This window comes from Populus alba, chromosome 4, assembly GCF_005239225.2.
Source record: "Populus alba chromosome 4, ASM523922v2, whole genome shotgun sequence".
NCBI lineage: Eukaryota > Viridiplantae > Streptophyta > Magnoliopsida > Malpighiales > Salicaceae > Populus > Populus alba.
In genome coordinates, this window is record NC_133287.1 from 20,298,151 (window position 1) to 20,321,423 (window position 23,273).

Genomic DNA, 23,273 nt, shown 5'->3' on the forward strand with positions numbered 1-23,273 from the left:
ACTTTGTATGTCATTTTTATATATATAATTTTTTATTTGTTTTTGTTAAAGACCAAACAAGCTCTGTTTCTTTAACGGATACTCCTTGTCTGGTTTTAAATAAATTTTTGTATTTGAAGTTTTTTTAAAAAAAATTATTAATTTGAATTTAAAATAAAATTTAAATCATAAAGATAAAAAATAAATTAAAGAGAGATTTTTTACTTGCTATAGTAATTTAAATAAAAAAATTATTTTAAAAATACTTCTCTTTTGTTTTTCTAAAAAATCCCAGAACTTTTCTCCACCAATGTTTTTTAACAAAAACTTTGATTTTTTGGATGAAAAAAATGGACACTGCCTGATGAATTTACTGAATTAAAAAATATAAAAAATACAAATAAATTGCCTTCAATTGAAATGACTATGTTATCGCTACATTGGTTTTTAACTTTTACCGATAAAGATGTTGAAATTATATTTTTAAAAAAATAATTATTTTATAATTTTAGATTGTTTGTAGTGTTAATATAAAAAATAATTATTTAAAAAATAAAAAATATATTATTACAATATATATATATATATATATATATCTAAATAAAAAAAATATTTTAAATTAAAATTGTTATCTCATTTCAAAACATATTTATTACCCTTGCAATTGTTACCGGATTAAAAAAATATTTAAAAATATAGTAGCGATTATTTTTTAAAATATTTTTTATTTTAAAGCATATCAAAATAATTTTTTTTATTTTTTTAAATTATTTTTTATAGTAATACATTAAAATAATATAAAAATATTAATTTAAAATAATAAAAAATAATTTCTTTTAAAATACAATTCGAAACACACCCTTAACGCTATAGCTCCACTGTCGGGCACTCTTTTCCCAATAACTGGAGCTAGTGGATTTGCAGCTGTTGCTGCATCAAATTGGAGGTGAACAATATAATTGATAGATTTTTACTTGCAAGCTATTAATGTTACTATAATCCTAGTTCATGCATGTTAATATTACATGCTGTCTTTATCATACCATGCATCATGATTTATTATAAAATAATATATGGGTTCTATTTTCACATTTACAAAAATAAACGAATTATTTAACTCAATACCACAAATATTTCAAATAGTATAATTGAATTCAATTTTGTAGTTTAATATTTTATTTTAAACAAAAAAAATTATAAGAAGTTAATAATTGAATTCAAATAACATATGGAATTTAATTTAATTTTATAAACGATTTAATTCTAAATAAGCACTTACTCGTCTTGAATATAATTATTAAACTTGAATTGGTATCTAACCATACCGAGTAAAATAACTACATCCCAAATCTTTTTCAAAAGCTAAAAGAAAAGCTGAAAGGATCTAATGGAAAGGACCCATTGTTCTTAGAGGTGTTATTATAAAAAAAGTGTGTGGAGAGTTTAGTAGTTTTTTTTATTTTTTTTTATGTATTTTACTTGGAAAAATATTAAATTAATATATATTTTTAGTATTTTTAATGGTTTTGTTGCACTAATGTTAAATATATATATATATATATATATAATATTTTTATGTATTTAAAGTGAAAAATACTTTTAAAAAACATCATGCACCACAATATCAAACACATAAACATAATGTAAATCTAATCCTACCCAACAAGTTAATATGGTAGTTTTTTTTTTTTTTATTCGAGACCTAGCTCTAGTGAGGTTTCATGTTAAATTAGATAACATTTGATCAGTTAAAACTCGACTAACTTGATGGGTCAACTTGCAACTTGATCGATTCAGTCAAAACCCAGGTGAGCATAAAGCATTAGTTTGGTTGTTTCTTAAAAAAATTCAATACGACTTTGTTTTAATTTTTTTTTTAAATCTATTAATTAGAATGTTCACATCTAGACAATTTACATTATTGGGAAAGTAATATCTAGTTTAGTGCAATGCATAGTATATATTGAGCAACCAATTGCATAAGTATATTCAATTAAGTGTTTTTTGTCAACTTAAAGGAAACATCAAAGGAAGTATATGCTTCTTTGATATTCAAAATATTCTTTATCAAATATAATAAGATTGAGAAAGAGCAAAACTCTCTACTATGTTTTCTTACTTTGATATTCAAAATTGTATCTATGTTATTTAAGTCTTTATTTTGAATTTTAAAGGTTAAATATATCTTTATATCATTAACATCATTTATGTTAGTACTAATAATGAGTATGTCATCCATAGAAAGATATATTATCATACCAAAATCATTAGTAAATTTATAATAAATACATTTATAAGCACTATTATGTTTAAAACCATATTCTAAAATTACATGATCAAATTTCTCATGTCATTGCTTAAGTGTTTGTTTTCAATTCATATAGAGATTATTTTAGAGACTTTATGTTCATTTCCTAGACGAGCAAAACCCTTTGGTTGTTCTATATAGATCTCCTAATTTAATTCATTATGAGAAAAGTTGTTTTAACATTTATTTGATGTACATATAAATTATAGATTGATGAAAAAGCCAAAAATATTCTTATAAATGTTATACGAGCCACTGGAGCATATGTATCAAAATTGTCTATTCTTTCCTTTTGTCTGAAGCTTTTGACTACTCACCTTACTTTAAAAGTTTGAATTGATCCATCACCATGTATATAATAATGATTCAATTTTATAATTAATTTTCTCTTTCTAAAAAAAAAACAATGACAATCCAAATTTCCAAAAGATAAGAACTTGATGAATATAAAGCAAAAATAATAAAAGGAAATAAAATTATATGATCCTCAAGGAATTCAAAAAAAAAAAAAAAAGATAGAGTTTTTAACGGTAAATATTTAAAGAGAGGTTAAAGAGAATATCTTTGAAGTAGAAACTATAAATAGTTTTGCTAGGTTGGAGAATTTCTTTCAAATATGATCAGATCAAAATCTATAATGGGAAAAAATGTTAGATGTTTTGCAGTTTTTTCATGTTGAGATTGAAGGATTTTTTTAATAATTTTTATTTATCATTTATTTGGCCGGTGGAGGAGATTGAGAGGCTAGTTGGAATTGCGTTTAATAAAATTTTGATTTTTTAAAAAAAATTATTTTTTACATTTTTATATTTTTTTAAAAAAAAGATTTTTAAAAATAAAAAAAATATTATTTTAATATATTTTTAAATAAAAAAATATTTTAAAAAACAATTGATATCATATTTCTAAACATTACTTGAGTGTGTAAAATTATAAAAAAGTGTTTTCACTAAAGTTTTTTTAGACCTTTATATATGGGTTCGACTTTCCCATAAGCTCGATACCCTAAAAGCAAGTTTTGGGCTAATTTATTCGTTTTATTCATTTAAGGTACTGTTTGTTTGTTGCAAAGTAGTTTTTTTTTGAAAAGTGAATTCCAGAAAAGCGAATTATTTTTCGATGTTTGGTAATATAATGAAAAATAAGTTGGAAAACATTTTCCAGTGTTTTGTTATGTCATGGAAAATGAGTTGGAAAATAACTTATTAATATTTTATTTTTCTCAAGTTTATTAAAATAATGAGGAACAAATCTTACAAATTAAAAAGTTGAATGAGAATGAAATTGAAAAAAAAATTTCATAAATTATCTCAAATAAAATAAATAATAATCAAATCTAAAAAATAAAAAAAATAAAAATGAAGAAATTAAAATAATAATAATTAACATTTCATAAATTATTTCAAATAAAATAAGTAACAATTAAAATAATAAGGATCAAATTTGATACACAAAAAATTTCAATAAAAAAATGATAAGGGAAAAGAAAATAACAATTATAAAAATAAGGGCCAAAGTTGATATAAAAATTAAATTTTAAAAGATGAAATTGAAAAATAAATATTCAAAACAAAATATATTTAGCAATTAAAAGTTTGAGGACCAAATTTGATATAATCAGCAAATAATATGACATTTCTAAATTTTTCACAACTTTCAGAAAGTGTTTTCCGCCCAAATTTTCCAGGAAAATACTTTTCTGGAAATCAAGCCAAATTTTTCTTTGACTGGAAAGTGTTTTTTATTGACCAACTTTTCTAATGGCATACAAACACAAAAAAGTTTAGAAAATAGTTTTCCAGAAATTACTTTTTAGAAAACAAACATAGCCGAAAAGACAAAGCATCTTAATCTTTTTAGAATTTAGTATTTGTTTATTACTTTAATTCTAGTTTTTAAAATCATTTTTTATTTAAAATATCTTAAATTAACATTTTTATATGTTTTTATAAAAATAAAAAAAATCTAAAAAGTCATTTTAATGAATTTATAACTATAAACTATATTACCAAACACACACTTACTTGTATCAATATAGTAATCATTTTATTAATTATCATGAATTGTAATTTAGTAAAATTATTTGGTAAGAACAACTAATGGTGCAGTGGAACACACAAGTTTTTAATATTAAATCTTTAAAAATCTTAAATCTTAATTATTAGATATGCTAGACAGTACTATTGTAAATTAGACCATTAAATGGGTGTTTAAAAGAGTGATATAAATTATTTTTTAAAGTTTTTTTTATTTGTAAATGCATTAAAATAATATTTTGTTAAAAAAAAATTATCTTTGACATTAAATCGATAAAAAAACACCTAAAAAATTAATTTGATTTTTTTTAAAAAAAGCATGGTTGGACCGTTTCAAAAGGTTATCCAACTGAAATGTTTTTTTTGCTTGAAAGTAATTTTTTTTAAAAAAATTTTGGATCGTTTTAATGCGATAATATCAAAAATAATTTAAAAAAAATAAAAAAATATATATTATTTTAATATATTTCTGAGTGAAAAACATTTCAAAAAACAACTTTAACCACACTCAAACATACCCTTATGATGACATAATGAATATTAACCTTTGTTATGAGAAATGTTACGTTGAAAAAAAAAAAAGAATGTTAATTATTTGTTTCTTAATTAATTATATGAACTATCAAGTGCACTATTATTTATCATGCAGTGAAAATGTATCTATTACTTTTTAATTAATTAAATATTGTATCATGATTGTGATAATTACTAATTATTAAGTACAATTTTGATGAAAAACAAAGACCTTGTTAATATATAATTTCATAAAAAAATCATTAATTATTTTATAAAAAACCCATTCTTAAGAATTAAAGGTTACTAACCAATTAATTATCATTAATGCATCATCTTAAATCATATTTTATAATTTCCTAAATTTGTAAGTGAAAACAACAAGAAGAAAAAAACACCTTTTGGGATGAATTAATTAATTAGATCAAATTTTTCCTCCTTAATTATCTCATCTTCTTCCCAGCTTTCTTTTTCATCTGCATTTGCACCATTTTTCCTTCTCTTAATCAACTCTCTCTCTCACAAATTCCTGATCTCCCTCTCCAACGATGTCAGAAGATAGCTCATCTTCTGAAGAAACCAATAGCCCTGCCACATCCATATCACAAGACATATTCACCACTGAAACCACCACCATCACAGCCTTCAATGTCCCCCCCGAGACCTTTCCCTCCTCCTCTAGTACTCATTTAGCCATTCAATCCCTTACCTTCCATTCTAACCACAATGCCGCCTCCTCTCCTTTCCTCTCAAGATCAAGACCCTGCCTTCTCCCTCCTCCACGACCCTGATATCTCCTCTCAAGTCTCATCCCTCCTCCGTCTCTCCCCGGCTCCGGTGCAGGTGACAACAGTCTCTGCCGTTGGTTCTCTGACACCTTCCAATCCTCAGAGCCCCAACTCCAGCTTGTTGTCTTACGTTTCTTTCCTGTCATTGCTGGCCTTTATCTATCCCGTGTTGCCCTAAAAAAACCCTTGGCTGGTTTTGAGGCAGCTTTGTTAGCCCTTTATGCGCATGAAACCACCTCACGCGCAGGCCATGCTATGACAGTTAACGTGCCTGATTTATCAAATTCAAGTATGTATCATGAAACGAAAGAGCCTGCAAAGGATAATACTGCAGAATTAAACCTAGCTGTGATATCTTGGAATTTGGAGCCTCATGGGACGGTGAGATCAACAAAAAGGGCAAGAATTGTCGGGGTTGCATTAGAGTTATATTATAGTAAGATCTCTCTAATGTCTGTGGGGTCTAAGATTGAATTTTTTGAATTTTTTAAGGTTTGGTCTGGTCAAGATGATGATGCGAGTAAAGACTGTGAGACTCAGGATGATCAAGAAAGTGTTGGCAAAGATAGTGTTACTAAGGAAGGGAGGATTCCTTTGCCATGGGAGATCTTGCAACCTGTTTTGAGGATATTAGGGCATTGGCTTTTGCTGTCATTTCTATTCTTCAATTGTGATTTTCCTCCGTTGCAGCTGCTCCTGGACTGTATGCAGGCTGGTTCTGAATCTTCTGATCATCGGATGTGTCTCGTCAGATACAGCTGCTGCGCTTCATCCCTGTTTCTGATCATATTTACTTTGGGTTCTGCGTGATCTCACTCATCTCTGCTTAGATTGATTTCTCCATAGTCATTTTAGCTTTCCTGAACTTTCCCTGTTGTATAACATATAGGTTCCAGTCTTTCTTCATTCTTAATCTCCAGTCCATCGAAAAATTAGTCTTTCACCATATTGCTTCAAACTTGCTCTGCTGTAGTAGAGTATTTGTCTTACATTGAATGCTTGAACATGGATATCTATGGATACTCATCGGGCACTTCAATTATACTTGAACATCTGATTAGTTGATCAGGGCGTCTCCAAGTAATTATTCCCAGATTCTCAATGGTAGTCAATCTTCTCAATTTTGTTCCTGAATTGTTATATATTTCTCAATTGGATATCTTTTGTTTACAATCTTCCTTTTTCTGGCCGAAGATGTCGTGTTTTCCTTTTTATTGCATAATATATGTAATTTAGAGATAAAATATTAGCATGCATAGACTGGAGGGGCACTCTATTGAGAAACAAATAATACTTTGTGAGCACAATTGAAAACTAATCATCATGGGGTCATTTAAAGAATTTATAGATAGTTGGGGGACTAATATAGGTCCCATTTGTTAATTTTCTGTACCAATACCTGTCTCCAAAGCATAGCCCAGCCCAACCATCGGGCTCAAGACCCGATTCCTAACAAATAGCCCAAGTTCTCGATGCTCGTGTCCTGTTTGAGGGTCCACCGTGATTTTTTTTCCTTCACTTTTGTTTTATTTTTTAAAAATCTTTTCTTTCTTTTGATTGTTTATCCAAAGCAAATTTAAATGTGAGTGGAAATGATGACATGAAAGTATTTGAAATAATAAAAATAAAAGACTCTAGGTTATTGGTTATGAGTCAACGGTTTTGTTATGTTAATTTTTTTTATTCTGTTTCAACTTGAAACCCAATCTAAATTAAGATTTATAGTACATATTTATATTATATGCATATATATTCTCTCTAAATCAATCTATTAAATTGAGTTATATATTTTTATTATTAAATATAAATATCTGAAAAAACTTGAATGTACCTTAGTTAATTTCACAAATCCTGAAATCAACGACCATTTAAGTTTCTAGTGATCCTGATATTTGTGAAACTTAAAATGGTGATCTTTAAAGGACAAATCTAAAGTCTAACCAATTAAGATACACCCATTAAAGTTGCACCGGGTTATAATTATAATTTATATAAGTTGAGTTGTATTAGGTTATTTTTTTATATATATTTATATTATAGGTCGGTACTTATAAGTGGATTGATGAACTTTTTTTAATGAAATAAATTCAATAAATCCCACACTTTATTTTGCTACTAGACATACAACATCTCATGGTTACAGTATTTAATAAAATGGCGAGACTTAAATGAACAGCTACAAGGGAGGAAAAAAATCAGAACAATGTCGAGAGAATTGAAAATGCCAAGCCACCAAAGACGGCAAAAGCTGAGCCTGCAATGCTTGAAGCTGCACCATTTTCTCCGGCTGACGGGCTTGCAGCTAATCCTCCCGGGGACTCAGCAGCTGTAATTTTAAAATCCATTAATTTCAACAATTATTAGACTAATATTCAAAATCTTCAACAGTGAAAAACAAGAACTTGACCTAGAGAAAATGTCACTTTAAATATAAATAATATTCAGAATATTTATCCACGTCGAGAGAGAGAGAGAGAGAGAGAGAGAGAGAGAGAGAGAGAGAGAGAGAGAGAGAGAGGGAGGGACAGTACCTGGGACTAGAGGTGGCAAGCCTGTTGATGGACCGCTTGCAGGAGCGGCTACTGGGTATCCCGCAACTATACAACAGTTGATTTATATGTTATTGGTTAATTATTTTTATTATAAAAAAATATTCGACTGAGTAAATTATATTATTAAAAACTGAATTAGATTAAACAAGTTTAACTTAATTTTAATTTTTTAAAATCAATCCACGGGATAGATGTAATATAGATATGCGTATATTCATAAATATATTTAAAAACAAGAAGAAGATCTACCACGTGATTGGTTGAGAGTAACCAAGAATCTTGGTGCCGGTCATAAACGACAGAAACTTGCAGCTCGCTTTCCCGTGATCACGCCGCATGAAATTAATGTAGGGTATTGCTTGGCACTAGCGGCAGTAAAGATAATATTTTTTTATTTTTTTAAATTTATTTTTAATGTGAGTGTACTAAAATAATTTAAAAATATATAAAAATACTTTTAAAAAATATCTTATCTTTCTAGAAGGTGGTGTCACGGGAAAGCGAACACAGCCGAATGTGTTTTGCTCTTTGATCGAAAATCGGTTTACATGTTATTAGTAGATAAAAAAAAAAAAGAATATTTTTTATTATTTCAAACTCTCCATACATTTTCATGAATTTAAGAAAAATAATGTAAATCATTGGATTTTAATTTGAAAATTATTATTTTTTATTACAAAGACATGAATTTGTTAAATAATTAAAGCTGGATTTGATCTATTTCATCTAAAAATAAAACACTAGCCCCGTGAAGAAAAAAAAATATATAGAGCCAGAAAAGCAAAAGGAATGGCAGGAGAGTGTTTGACATTAAAAATATTTTTTAAAAAATTAAACAAATATTATTTTAATATATTTAAAAATAAAAAAAAATAAAAAATAATTATTATTATGATTCCAAATATAATCGTCGTGATAAATGTTGAAGGCTAATTTACAGTTTGTTGATAGGATTAAAGAATCACGCCAGCAAAGTTGTCTTGGATTTATGAACAAATAATAGTAAAAAAAAAAAAAAAAGGTAATAATTTGAAATTTTTAAAAGAACAAAAAAAAAAGCATGTCATTCTATTAAAAAAAAGAGAGAGAGAAAAAAAGGATTTGACTTGGCTATAATACGTTTGTTAAGGTATTTAACACTTAATTTACTTAAATTTTCAATTTCAATAATTATTTGAGCCTTGAAAATATTATTATTGTCTTCAAATCCAAGTATTTAGATATTATATGTATAGAATGCTTAAAACATTGGTGTAATGTCAACTCTTCTTTTTTCTTTTTTACCCTTTTCCATTAATCTTATGGTAATTAGGGGGGGGGCAAGAAATTAAGGAGTTCTCCTAGATTAAGCAGTTAATTATATGATTTAATTACCTGAGCACAAGGAGGCTGAAGGAGCATTAGCAATCTTGCAAACTGCAGGAAGGTTAACAGCTCTGCCGAGATCAATTGAGAGCCCAAATTGCTTAGCAACATCGCCACTAAGCAACTGACACAAACATAAAGGTTTGCTCTCTATCAACCCAGCAAGCTCAGGACAGCAATTCTTGTCAGGAACGGTCAAGTTACTTCCTGTCGTTACATAGTCCAAGCAATCAGACGCATTCGACACTGCTGTTATACAATCAATACCAGGGATTGGTCCAGAAGCTGCCGGACCAGGACCTGAAACAGGTGCAGGTGTTTCCACGGGAGCCGGGGTGGCCGGGCCAAGACCTGAAACAGGTGCAGGTGCTTCCGCCGGGGCCGGGGCTGCTGCCGTTTTTGCTGGCACTGTTGAAATGAGGGCTAGGGTCAGAATTATGGCGGTGATGCCTAGCTTCGACATCTTTCTTCCTTCCCTTTTCCTGTGTGGACACAAGCTAGTATTATGGTGTTAGTTCTGTGAAGGAAAGTAGGTTTAGAAGGTTATAAATGGAGATCAGATAGCAACACTACTTGCCAGCGGAAATCAATAAATACACAACTGCCACCAAAGTTCTAAGAATTGTCTTGTCTATAGATGCCTTGCCTTCCACTTTCTCACCGTCTATGGTGTGAAAGTTGAGGCTTTTAGACTTCTGGGAGCCCTCAAAGATGGAGACACGATATTAACAGAGGTTGATAGCTGAGGTTTGAATCTCTGACTTTTTATCGAGGCGATATATCTTATACAATTAGCCTTTTTACCGTGGAATATTAAATCTTAACGTCAAATATATATTTAGCAAAATTGTTAAACTCTAACCCGAAATATATAACTTAACTAGTTAGATTATAGATTTGCTTTTTAAAAGTTATTGGTTCGAGTTTTACAAACTTCAGGGCTATTGGAAGTTTACATAGTCATTAATTTTAGGGTTCTTGGAATTAGTCAAGGTGCGCGTAAGTTAGTCTGAACACTCACGTTAATAAATTTTTTTTATTAAAATCTATTCTGCCTCGGGGTTTAAAAAAATTCATTCACTTGATTGTTTCTATCTACTTAAATCGGGATATGATTATATCAGTTATAACTTGATTTGAATTAGTTTTTTTTTTAAATCTTCAAAATATTATGGTGTTAACTCCTTTTAAAATAATAAAATAATAATATTTTAAATTAATTGTTGATCTAAACCTTAAATCAAATCAAGTCACGAGTCGAGTTTGATTTAGATTATGTTTGATATTATAATAAAAATTATTTTTTGTTTAGAAATATATTAAAATAATATATTTTTTAAAAAAATTATTTTTATTATCAACATATTAAAATAAACTAAAACACTAAACAAACAATCTTAACTTATAAAAACAATATGGCTGAGCTAGCCACTCAATCAAGCAATGCCTTGATAACTTTATGCCTTGATAACTTTGATATATGGGGTTAGGATGTTTTGAAAATGAATGTGAAAGTAAAAAAAAAATTTGTAATGGATATAAAGGTCAAAGTGTTGTTCATACTATGTGAACGTAAGAGAAGTGTGAGAACATAAAAAGTGCAAGGAGTCGGCTATAGATCTGTAATTGTGATCGATAAACCTTTTTTTGTGTTAATTTATCATGTATTATTTATTTTAATTTGATTTTTATTCTTTATTTTTTATTAAAATTTTATTTTTTTAATTTCATCTTACAATTAAAGTTATAGTTTTTTTTATTTGACCCTTACTTTTTTAATTTGTTTTTTTGTAAAAGTTTTTTTTTAATTTAATCTTCCGGTAAAAAAAATTTTATTTGCCTTCTAGTTTTATTTTAATTTTCACCGTCATTCATTTAATTATAATTTTTTTAATTTAGATCTTTTTATTTCATTAATTGTTTTTCTTGATTCCAACCTTCAACGTTTTAATTATTAAGGATTGGGTTTTATAGTTTTTTTTTTTTTTATGGTGCTACCAATCTAATAATCTAGGTCATGATCTTGAAAAGTTAATGCAGTTTAATAATTTTTTATGGCTCATTTTTTTTTATATAACTTTATCGTTCTGTATTATTATTTTTTTTAAAAAAATAATTTTGTGGTTATCTTCAATTTATTTTCTATCCATTTATCTCAATCTCTTATCGTATACCATAAGTTTTACAAATCTTCTTTTAATATAAACTTTCTCTTATAAATTGTTGTTTGTGTATTTAATTTTTTAAGATATTATTGTGATTCATTTATATATATATATATATATATTTGTTTTATTGATAGAATTTATTTTTAAAAATTAAAAATATTTATTTTTATATGATATTTCTAGTATGTTTGACGTTACATAATATTTTTTTTATTCAATTTAATTTCATGTGTGTCTATTTTAATATCTTTTATTGATTTTAATAAACAAATTTAGTAAACATAATTAGTTAAATATCTCTAATTTTGCTTTTAGTTATTGTTAATGACTTATTTATTTATATAAATGATTATAAATTTATTTAATTAAATATTTGTATAAGCTTTTTTTATTTATACTTTAAAATTTTATATAAAAAAATTCACCAAAATTGGTTGTATATCTAAATTATTAAAAAAAAAAAAACAACCCATAACGGTAAGCGGGTCAAGTAAATAGTATTTACTAGAGGGTGTTTGGGAGTGTGGTAGCGGTTGCTTTTCAAATAGCTTTTCGTGCCGAAAAGCATACCAATAATGTTTTTTTATTTTTTAAAAATCATTTTTGACATCAGCACATCAAAACAATTTAAAAAGTACAAACCGCACTCAATTTTAGCAAAAAAAAAATTGAATTTTTTAAAAAAATCGGTTTAGCCGCAATGCCAAACAGTGATAATTTATAAATATTTTATAATTTCTTCCATTCAACGCTATCGGCTTTGTGGGCAGCGTTTTGCAAAACAATTTTCTAAATTTAAAGGTTTTATAAAAAAAAATTTACTTTAAATTAACTAAATAGTTTTCTCAACTACTAAATTAAATTTAGACAATGACACTATTACTACTATATATACTTTATTACCTCACCAATAAATGATTTTGCCTAGAATACTAAAAGCAATAACTAACAATTTGGCTGGTTTGTTTTTAAATTTAAGGGTATACTATAATAAATAAATAAATAAATAATTATTGGACTATGGTTTATTTCTTTGTTTTTTCCTCCTCCTAGAGTAAAGAAATGTAATGGTACCGAGGATACTTAGGTTTTATCGGTACAAATTATATTTTCTAAAAATTTAAATTTTTTTAAAAATAATTTTATTTTATATTTTAATATATTAATGTTAAAAATAAAAAAAATATTATTTTAATATATTTTTAAATAAAAAATATATTTTAAATAATAATCACTATCATAATCATAAATATAATTTATTAGTAACCAGCAGTAGTAGCTCTGCACTGATTACTGTATGGTATCCTATGTAGGACAGCAGGCAAGAAAAATAACTATAGAGAATCGAGGCCATGGGGCCATGTTTATGATCACGGAGAGGCTCAAGTGTCAAGGATGGATTAAATTAACGAATATTTTTTTAAAAAATGAAAATTAAGAAGGGGATGGCTAGTGTTAATTTTCAAGGGTATAATACGATAACATGCCTAAATTTGAAGACCATAATGAATTTAACTTTTTTTTCAGTGATGCCCTCTCTTCCGGGGTGTTTCACACTGAGATTGAACCTGTTTTTCATTAAGATTTGATTATTTTTACTTTAAATTAATTATTTTTAGTGTTTTTTATTATTTTAATATCAAAAATAAATTAAAAAAATTATTTAAATTTATTTTCAAATAAAAAATAATCTCTATCACACTCCTCAAAAACATTCAGAGGTGTTCGATGCTTAGGATGAACAGTAGTTTTTATAAATTTTTGAATTTTTTTATATTATTTTAATGTTATGATATTAAAGATATTTTTTTAAAATAAAATTTTTTAAATATAATTTTAAATAAAAATTAATTTAAAAAAATATTCCGTCTATATCCCAAAACACATGAAAAGCTGCCCGTAGGGGGCTGACTCCAAGATCTATCAGGAAGTAGAAGACATGGGTGTCACCGTACTAATAGAAAATTGGATAATAATTTACGGAAGCTAAATTTTATCAGTGTTTTAATTACTGATAAATTTATTAACAAAATTACGTCATTAAAAAATAACTCATTATTTATAAGTTGGGGCGTGGACATTTTCGTAAAAGCTCAGTGGCATGAGACCTCAATTAGTTGTGAGGGAGAAGATGACTTTGATTTTTGGCAAGGTGCCCCTTTTATATAAGTTGGGGCGTGGAAGTATTATATAAGCAAAAAGAATAAAGCACAAATGCATAGGTAACATGTGATGTTCATCACACATGGATTAAAAATAAATAAATTATATATATGTTTTTCTCACTGATAAATAATCAAATGTTTATACAACTATATATGTGTGTGTGTGAGTGTCATATATTTCACATAAGATATTTAATTAACTATTTTATATGATTAGACAATAATAAAGTACAATTCTTAGGGGGGGGGGGAATGAAAAAAAGTCATCTTATTTGAAAAGAAACTCTGAATAATTTTATAAATTGCTATAAGGTATAATCAACGAAAGTTTTTTTTTTTAATTATTATTTTTTAAAGGCTACATGTTGAAAGAATAATAGTAAACACCTATAAAAAAAACATGACAAAAAAATATATATACATCATTATATTAATGAGATATATATAAGTAAATTACATTTTAAAATCATGATCTAGAAATTTATTCATATAATATATATTTTTTTAATGTTTAGCATCACTTGTGGTGATGTATGCAAATTAACAAGTTATATTATGAACAAGAAATGTAAAGTTGACTCCATAGTTTTTAAATCTCTTATGGTTGATTCGGTATCCGGATATCTGGGTTATCTCAAATTGATTATTTTTTTTAAATAATATTATTTTTATTAAAATAAATCAATAATAAATGGGTTACAACTTGCTTTTTAATCAATTCTTGTCAAATAACTGAATTAATTCAAGTTTTTAATCAAACTAATTAGTTAGTTTTTTTTTTTTTCAACTCATGGCAACTCGGGTTTTAAAACCACATGTGAGTCTACAAATTATAAATCTGCCCAAAAAGTTCAACATAAGTATTCCCGTGACCATGTAAAGAAAACAATTCAATAACATTTTATGCCATCATGACTACAATCAATAATTTAAACTCTCGAGCGGGAGGTCCCAGCCCAGCGGCTGGGGAGACAGAAGTCTCCTCAGTTGCCTGGGTTCGACTCCCAAGCTCACCCATGTACTTGGGGGTTCTGCTAGTGGGGGAGGCGTTTATTCCCTCTCTATACCGCACGGGTTGGAACCCCTTTGTATACCTTCCTGCCATCCCCGCGGTGACTTACCTGCCTTCTGGGCTTGCAGGGTGTTCAGTTAGGCCCTGGGGATTAGTCGTGGTGCGCGCAAGCTGGCCCGGACACCCCAGGTTAATCAAAAAAAAAAAAAAATAATAATTTAAACTCTCCAATCGGTCACATGTGCTTGTGTAAAAACATACCTACAAGTAAAGATTGGATGGAATATTAGGAAGAGATAATCTTTTTCAACAATAGAATATTCGGAGAAAATTTAAACACCTTTTCGTAACCAATTATCAAATAACCGAAAAACACTTTATTAAATCAAAACAACCTGCGGGTAGATCTGCACAATCCATGCCTAATATTGCCAAGCTGTCGGGGCCACACATGAACTCTGAAGTCACGAGGAACAGAAAGTCTCTTTAAATTGCTCGTGATCAGACCACTTGTTAGGAAGAAAATCATTTATTTATTATTGTAAATAAACATTTTAAAAGTATTTTTTAAAAGATTTAAATTTTATTTTATTTTTTTATTTTAAATTAATATTTTTTTTATATTTTCAGATTATTTTAATATGTTGATGTTAAAAATAATTTTTTAAAAATAAAAAATATTATTTTAATAAAACCGGATAAAAAATAATTTAAAAAACAATCACAACCACAATTCTAAATACATGTAAAAATCATTTACTTTTACTTTAATTTTTTCTTTTCTTTTCTAAGTTAACTCAACACCTTGAGTGCCTCTTGTGTATAAAAAAGAAAATCTCTTAGAATCTATTTGATAATACAATGGAATTGTTTTAGTAAAATTATGTTTAGACTCGTGCTTGATTTTTCATATAATTTTCGATGATTTTGATATTTTTATTATCTAAAAAAAAAAAAACTCCAGTATTAAATATATCTTGAGAATATTTTAAAATAGATTAATTCCAGCTGCATTAGGAAATAGAACAACAGAATGGCAACAAGAGAGAATAATAACCATGAAAAAGCAACCAGTGATATTACGACGACGAGGACGATCACAAGAATGTTGTCCACAAGATCTTGCAAAGAGTAATGGTGGTTGCAAAATGTTTTCTGTCGTTGGAAGTTGATAGCCTTGAAGAATGATGCCTGTGAAAGAATTATTTTTTTTAATTTATTTTGTTAGATAGGAGTTTTAGTAGTTTAAAACTTGTATTTATTGATATTATTTTGTGTTGTTAATTATTTGATGATAAAATTTGAATTTATAACTATATATTATTTAAAAAACTATGTAAATTTAATAATTTAAACTTTTAAATAAATTCTTACCATATAATTTATACTATTATCATTAAGGGTGTGTTTGGTATTGTGGTAGCTTTTGTGGTTGCGGTTTAAAAAAAGTAGTTTAATAAAAAGTACTTTTTGTGAGGTTGATTTCAAAAAAAGTTGGTGTTTGGTTAAAACTGTGGTTGAAGTTGTGGTTTTAAAAAAAGCAGTTTCTTGTGTTTGGTTAAAAAACTGTGGTTAAAATTGTGGTAGAAAAAAAGCAGTTTTGTGTTTGGTAAAACCGTGGTTCAAAAAGCACTTTTCAAAAAATTTAATTTTTTTTTTTGCTTTGAATTATTATGTTTTGATGTTTTTTAAATAATTTTGATGTGCTGATATCAAAAATGATTTTTAAGAAATAATAAAAATATTATTAACATGCTTTTTTTAGTGAAAATCACTTCGAAAATCAACAACAACCACACTTCCAAACACGTAACATGGTTTGTGTTTTATATTTGATTTGAATTAATTAAAAGGACATATATAGACAAAAGACATATAATTCCAAAACATAGGTGTTTTGTAATTATGAGTACATAACAAAATAAAAAATCATTATACATTAATGTACTCCTTTATTGTTCCATCAAACTATTTGCAATTCCATCGCGTACAAAATCCATACGTGAAGGCCTCTGTGAGCCTTGAACAGCCGAAGCCTGAACACTATCAGGTAAAAAGTCATCTGGAATTAAATTGGGATTGCGATCATACTCAGAAAAAACTGCATCATCTTGCGATCTCCTTCTAATATAATTATGTAGTGCCATTGATACAACTACAATCTCAACTTGTGTTTTGTATGGATAAGCAGGCATGTTTTGCAAAATTTTCCACCTCTGTTTCCATACCCCAAAAGAACGTTCAATCACGTTACGTAATGACGAGTGTGCACGATTAAACACTTCTTTCCGACCACTTGGTTGTCCACGACGCCTAAATTCTTGGAAGTGATACCTCTCGCCTTTGTAGGGACCCAAATATCCATACTCGTTTGGATATCCAGCATCAACCAAATAATATTTTCCTGGAAAAAAATAACATTGTAATTTTAAACTAAACTTAAAAAAATAATTATATTCCTTCAATTATCAAATCTTCAATTTAGTCAAAATCACAACCTTCCGGAGGTTTTGGAAATTGGATATTGCTATTGTCAATTGCCTCAAGAAAAATACGCGTATCGTGTGCACTGCCTTCCCATCCTGCCCACACAAACATGAATTGCATGTCGAAACTACATGCGGCCATGACATTTTGTGTTGGTACACCTTTTCTTCCAATAAATGGAATTTGATTTGCAGATGGTATGCAGGCACGAACATGTGTTCCATCAATTGCACCGACACAATTCTACAAACAACAAAAATATTTAGTACTCATAAACATTTATAACATATTTCATACTCCTTTGAACAACTTAATTAAACTACTTAATTATACAAAAATTCATCATACCTTGAAATGTGGCATAAATCTTGGATTCATAGCAATTTCTCTTGGTGTGCTCGTAAATTGTGGATCTTCTGGTTTTATGACTTCCACAGCAAACAAATGTAATGATTTAAGCACTTCTTTAAAACATCGACTAATAGTTTCACCTGAATGCTGGAATCTTTCCTGCACTTGTCTATTTGACGCCCCAACTGCTATTGTAAATAGAAACATTGCTACCTTCTCAATAACGCTCATTCTTCTTGACGGTTTTAAGCCATAACGCGTTTCTAATTCAGTGCACAAACTCAATAAAGTGGTTGCGTCCATCCTGAACATGTTAACACTTCGTTTCCAATGCCCTCTTACAACCTCCGTCAACCAACGCATCCCTGTGTTATATGAAACCATACATGGTTCTTTAAACATATAATTAATATAATACATGTTTACAGCTCCAGCTATGCATATAATTAATTTTTTCCTATCAAGATGCCTCCTTATAATAAATGCATTGTCATCATCACTGTCACTGTCACTATCACTGTCACCGTCATCATCATTACTATCGTCGGAGTCGTTTCCATTGCTATCATCTCCGACACCATCAACTGAGGCACCACTACCTTCACAACTAGGATAATTAATTTGGTCTACAATGCGGTTCATTATATTGTCATAATTACCATCGAAATCTTCATTAAATATGTCATTAAATCGTGGATCAGCCATAACTTCAATTACATGTAAAAAAGAAAAAAAATTATATGTTGTTAATAAAAAACTTGAAATAATTAAATATCATTCAATAAAAAAACTATCAAAGAGTTGTATCAACATAAGTTTTTTCCATACCTGTAAAGCCAACAAAAAGAAATATTCGACTTGCTTGTATTTGGTGCAACCGAGAGGTTTGAGAAGCTTGTTATGAACAAAGCTATTGCATTGAAAAATATGATGCAACCATTCCTCTTTATATAGAAAATTTATATGCTCTTTACGTCTATTTTACAATTTTCCAGCTTTCAACATAAGTACATTCACATGTATGCATGTGCTGTAAAAGTACTCTGCCATGGAAAAAAATTAAAAACAGATTCCAAGTTACAATGCAAACAAATTCCAAGTTACAATGCAAACAAATTCCAAGTTACTCTGCCATGGAAAAAAATTAAAAACAGATTCCAAGTTACAATGCAAACAAATTCCAAGTTACTCTGCCATGGAAAAAAGTTAAAAACAGATTCAAAGTTACAATGCAAACAAATTCCAAGTTACTCTGCCATGGAAAAAAGTTAAAAATAGATTCCAAGTTACAATGCAAACAAATTTCAAGTTACTCTGCCATGTAAAAAAATTAAAAACAGATTCCAAGTTACTCTGCAAACAGATTCGAAGTTACTCTGCCATGTAAAAAAATTAAAAACAGATTCCAAGTTACAATGCAAACAAATTTCAAGTTACTCTGCCATGTAAAAAAATAAAAAACAGATTCCAAGTTACTCTGCAAACAGATTCGAAGTTACTCTGCCATGGAAAAAAATTAAAAATAGATTCCAAGTTACAATGCAAACAAATTTCAAGTTACTCTGCCATGTAAAAAAAATTAAAAACAGATTCCAAGTTACTCTGCAAACAGATTCGAAGTTACTCTGCCATGGAAAAAAATTAAAAACAGATTCCAAGTTACAATGCAAACAAATTCCAAATTCCAAGTTACTCTGCCATGGAAAAAAGTTAAAAACAGATTCCAAGCTCAGTAGTTGAGGTTGTTGACAGATAAGACTCTATCAAACCTCTGCTGCAGCAAATCGTCGGAGAGCTACACCAATGTTTTTAAGAGAGTTTATGTAAGAAACATGAGCTGCTGCAAGATTGTACCTTGAATCAATCGCTTGCTTTATGACCTTCCTCCGTTCCTTGCACAGAGCCAAAGGTTCAGTTTTGTCAACTTTGGAGCCGGCAGAACCCATTTTTTAGCCAAAATATTAAGGGTGGGTTCATAAAATTAACTCCATTTCTCAAGACTGTCAACAGAATCTCTGCAAATGAGGCAATGGCTTCCACAGAAACCTTTCACCTTTCACCTTAAAACACAGAGGGAACATGAAAAAGCTAACCTTTCACCTTAAAACCACACAGCCTTGGTCAAGAAATAGAGCAAAAACCAATTGAACAAAACAGTTAAGGTAATTTTGAACAACCAATTCATGTAAATTAACAACCAATTCCATTAAAGGGGCAACCATTTAACATTAACCATTGAACATTGTAATTCGTAGATAAAATACAACATTACAACCACCAATTTCTCATACAAGTTTGTTAACTCCCGTAAAGCAATTTAATAAATATAACAGTTCATAAATTACCGCAAATGCATATGCTCATATGCCTTAAAATCAAATGTGGAAGAATACAATGCCTAAAACAAACTTCGGCAATTGGAAACTACTCTTTTAAAAACCGGCATCCCATTACTCTGCAACAAAAAAAAATAAACATGTATAAATATCGTAAGCACTTGAACATACTTAATTGATTAACAGTTAAGATACTTAAATCATACCATGTCAGCTAAGCACGTTTTAGTTCGTGCATACATTCGCTGCAACCATCTCAACTTCTGTTGGTTATCGCCCATACTGGCCCACATTTCTCTTTTCCTTCTTGACATGAGAAACTCCGTAGCGAAGTCGTGGAAGTCATCTTCAATTGAAACTCCAGGAATTGAGTGCAGCTCAGCCATCACCTCGGGATGCTACAACCTTCGCGATCCATATTAATAGACGTCGAATCACTCTTGGTCGACATACTCTCAAGAAGATTATTGCACCTTGTCAGCAGCTGAACACCAATTCCAGATGTTTTTTTCTTTCTACATCGCACATCGGCATGATCTCGTTCTTTTCTTTTGCCGCTGCTTTTTGTATTGCTGCTGGTAGACATATTTATCTCTCCAACCATTCGAGCCATGTCAGTGCAGAAATCTGGAATCACATCTTCCTCTGAATCACCGCTGCCCTCTTCCAAACCATCATCAGCAATGTCGGCATTGCTTGTACCAGGATCAACACCACTGCTGGCAGGAACACCTGATGAAGGAGCCCATGCAAACGCTCCAGTTGCGACAATGTTGGAATACATTCGGTCAAATTTATTCTTCAAAGAGGGCTCAATACCGACATGTCTGAATTTTTTGGCTCCTCTAATTTCCTGCATATAAATTAAATCAAGTAATGAAGGATCAATACTAGTAAAATTTTAGGGCTGGAATTTGACAATAATAAAAGAAATTGTTAGGATGACAAGGAATGTACCTGAATTTTTTGTTTCCACCACTCATCACTAGCTGCAATTGTGCCTATTTCACTATTCCAGCCAACACCGGTTTCAGAAACCAACTTATTCCATATCCTCCAATCCTTTTTGCATCCATCCCATTTGTTTTTCAATTGTGTTTTTAGTGAATGCATGCCCAGTTTGTTCTTTGAATGATGTTATAAGAAATTTCCACCCCGTTTTATCGAAATGAGTATTAGGTCTCATTCCCATTTCAATTGCCTTAATGCATATATCAGAAAATATATGCAACATGTCTTTTGTCCAAGCAGCCTTATCAAAAGATTCAAGACCTTCCATGATATCTTTTAACACATTTAAAAAAAAATTGAAATCAATAAATGATATCAAATAAATAGTGGCACATACATAAACCGTGGACTATAAAACAATAATATAACAATAAATGTTCAGCACATGCATGTATTTGAATGGGAATGTTCACATTCATTTGTAATGAAATCTAATTGCAACCCATTAATTTTGAACTGCTCAAAAAACTCAGTTTCAGCCATGATAAAATATTTGAATTATCAAGCAACACTTCATTGCCATCATGTTGTTTGGAAGACAAAAACAAAGGGAAAAAACAAATAGAATAGAATATATTTGCTAAAGTACATAAACAAAGAACAACAAACAAGCAGTATATAGAAGCAATTAAATTTTGCTAAATTCAAAACAATTGATGAAGGCACAGTAAACAGAAGACAATCAACAACAGCTATGAAATTTATCAATTGCAGAACACACGGTAATTGATCATGCAGGTACACAGACATGCAATTTTTCATCTAAAAAAATGAAAATGAAGATGGAGATAAGGCAGGAACTTACCTCAGTCTATAGGTGTCCAGACTAGCGCAGTTCTGCAACTTTGTCCTACAAACAAATACACAATGGAGACCTAGAAGATAAATTAAATTTTCAGCGACGATTACTACAAAATTGACATGGTATATCAACCAAGTACACAAAAGCATCACAGAAATGAAGGTTTTCAATTCCAGAACAGTTTTTGGAAGTAGTTCCGAAGAGACATAACACATTTTTTAGTTTATTTCATGAATGGAGAATAAAGGACTATGCAACGGTTTTTCCTAGCAATGGGATAAGTATGCATGTCTGTTTGTAACTTGCAAAGACTGTGAGCAGTAAATCGAAATTTGTAATCGAAACATTTGTGCTGCATGGCAAAAATCGAAATATTTCTGTTCAAAATAGCTTTAAAAAGTTACTACAAATCTAAAGGAATCAAGCAGCAACACATAGAATTACTTTTTTTCCCGGTTAAACAGACCACTGATGGGATTACAACAATTTATAAAAAAAAGCTTGTAAAGAACTCTATAGTTTCAGATTCAACAATAATCAGCACTAATGCATCAGCCAGGGATAACTGTTATTTTTTATGTTTCTCATCATGCACAAAACAGTAGAGTCCAGAGCAATTTTTTAGCCTGTGAAGAAGAAGATAGGAAAAAAAAAAAAAACTAAAACCATTCAAGCCTCAAACCATCCTAGTTCATGCATTTCAATAGCTAGGCAGATCCATAGACCTGCTTTCAATGGAAAATAGAATTGTCATCATAGGCTACCAGCACAGTAATAAAAAAAACCCATGAAAGCTGAGACTTGAAGACATAAAAGCAGAAAGATAGAGATCATCAAATCTTCCTATTCAAGAAGCTAAATCATAAGAACCGAAACCCAAATAAGAGGCAGAGCATTCAACAATTCAAAAGATTGGTCATTTGCCTCTCCAGATTGAAAAAAAAAAAACCATGAAAATAGTATTGTCATCATTGGCTGCCAGTAATTAAGAAAAACCCATTGAAGCCGAGACTTGAAGACAAAAGCAGAAACATAGAGAGCATCAGATCTTCCTATTCAAGAAGCTAAATCATAAGAACCGAAACCCAAATAAGAAGCAGAGCATTCAACAATTCAAAAGATTCCTCATTTGCCTCTCCAGATTGAAAAAAAATCCATGAAAATAGTATTGATCATTGGCTGCCAGTAATTAAGAAAACCCCATTGAAGCCGAGACTTGAAGACAAAAGCAGAAACATAGAGAGCATCAGATCTTCCTATTCAACAAGCTAAATCATAAGAACCGAAACCCAAATAAGAAGCAGAGCATTCAACAATTCAAAATATTCGTCATTTGCCTCTCCAGATTGAAAAAAAAAAACCATGAAAATAGTATTGTCATCATTGGTTGCCAGTAATTA

The 23,273-nt window shown here is 29.3% G+C and overlaps 3 protein-coding genes, 2 non-coding genes and 3 pseudogenes across 5 annotated transcripts; 1 reads left to right on the forward strand and 7 right to left on the reverse strand.

The window, feature by feature from the left end:
* Nucleotides 1-5,343: 5,343 nt before the first annotated feature.
* Nucleotides 5,344-6,719, forward strand: LOC118038975 (uncharacterized). The gene is given in 2 exon segments (XM_035045535.2): nt 5,344-5,658; nt 5,661-6,719. Coding segments are annotated over 2 exon segments (870 nt in total). The 5' UTR covers nt 5,344-5,562; the 3' UTR covers nt 6,435-6,719.
* A 991-nt stretch (nt 6,720-7,710) lies between these two features.
* LOC118038973 (non-specific lipid transfer protein GPI-anchored 2) lies at nt 7,711-10,285 on the reverse strand. Its single transcript, XM_073408527.1, has 3 exons — nt 9,551-10,285; nt 8,156-8,221; nt 7,711-7,950 (listed from the first exon to the last, which is right to left on the reverse strand). Exons 1-3 carry the CDS (start codon nt 10,002-10,004, stop codon nt 7,820-7,822), a joined length of 651 nt encoding a protein of 216 aa, XP_073264628.1. The 5' UTR covers nt 10,005-10,285; the 3' UTR covers nt 7,711-7,819.
* Nucleotides 10,286-20,445: 10,160 nt separating this feature from the next.
* Nucleotides 20,446-21,173, reverse strand: LOC118038744 (uncharacterized). The gene is made up of 2 exons (XM_035045156.1): nt 21,018-21,173; nt 20,446-20,913 (listed from the first exon to the last, which is right to left on the reverse strand). The coding sequence occupies exons 1-2, from the start codon at nt 21,171-21,173 to the stop codon at nt 20,446-20,448; spliced, it is 624 nt and encodes a 207-aa protein (XP_034901047.1).
* Nucleotides 21,174-22,387: 1,214 nt separating this feature from the next.
* On the reverse strand, nt 22,388-22,472 carry LOC118038993 (small nucleolar RNA R38). The gene has a single exon (XR_004685866.1). It is a non-coding gene; the product is annotated as a small nucleolar RNA R38 (small nucleolar RNA).
* A 74-nt stretch (nt 22,473-22,546) lies between these two features.
* Nucleotides 22,547-22,634, reverse strand: LOC118038991 (small nucleolar RNA snoR20a). The gene has a single exon (XR_004685864.1). It is a non-coding gene; the product is annotated as a small nucleolar RNA snoR20a (small nucleolar RNA).
* Nucleotides 22,635-22,703: 69 nt separating this feature from the next.
* LOC118038990 (small nucleolar RNA snoR64a) lies at nt 22,704-22,786 on the reverse strand (annotated as a pseudogene).
* A 126-nt stretch (nt 22,787-22,912) lies between these two features.
* On the reverse strand, nt 22,913-22,995 carry LOC118038995 (small nucleolar RNA snoR64a; annotated as a pseudogene).
* A 121-nt stretch (nt 22,996-23,116) lies between these two features.
* On the reverse strand, nt 23,117-23,199 carry LOC118038989 (small nucleolar RNA snoR64a; annotated as a pseudogene).
* Between the last annotated feature and the right edge of the window lie 74 nt (nt 23,200-23,273).

Bases quoted from the DNA above. Each gene is read 5' to 3' on its own strand.
- LOC118038973 (XM_073408527.1), bottom strand. From the start codon at position 10,004: ATGTCGAAGCTAGGCATCACCGCCATAATTCTGACCCTAGCCCTCATT. The intron at 8,222-9,550 runs GTAATTAAATCA...ACTGTTGTATAG, and splicing joins TTCAGCCTCCTTGTGCTCAG to TTGCGGGATACCCAGTAGCC. The intron at 7,951-8,155 runs GTACTGTCCCTC...TTAAAATTACAG, and splicing joins CTTGCCACCTCTAGTCCCAG to CTGCTGAGTCCCCGGGAGGA.
- LOC118038744 (XM_035045156.1), bottom strand. From the start codon at position 21,173: ATGCATTCACTAAAAACACAATTGAAAAACAAATGGGATGGATGCAAA. The intron at 20,914-21,017 runs GTACATTCCTTG...ATTTATATGCAG, and splicing joins GGTGGAAACAAAAAATTCAG to GAAATTAGAGGAGCCAAAAA.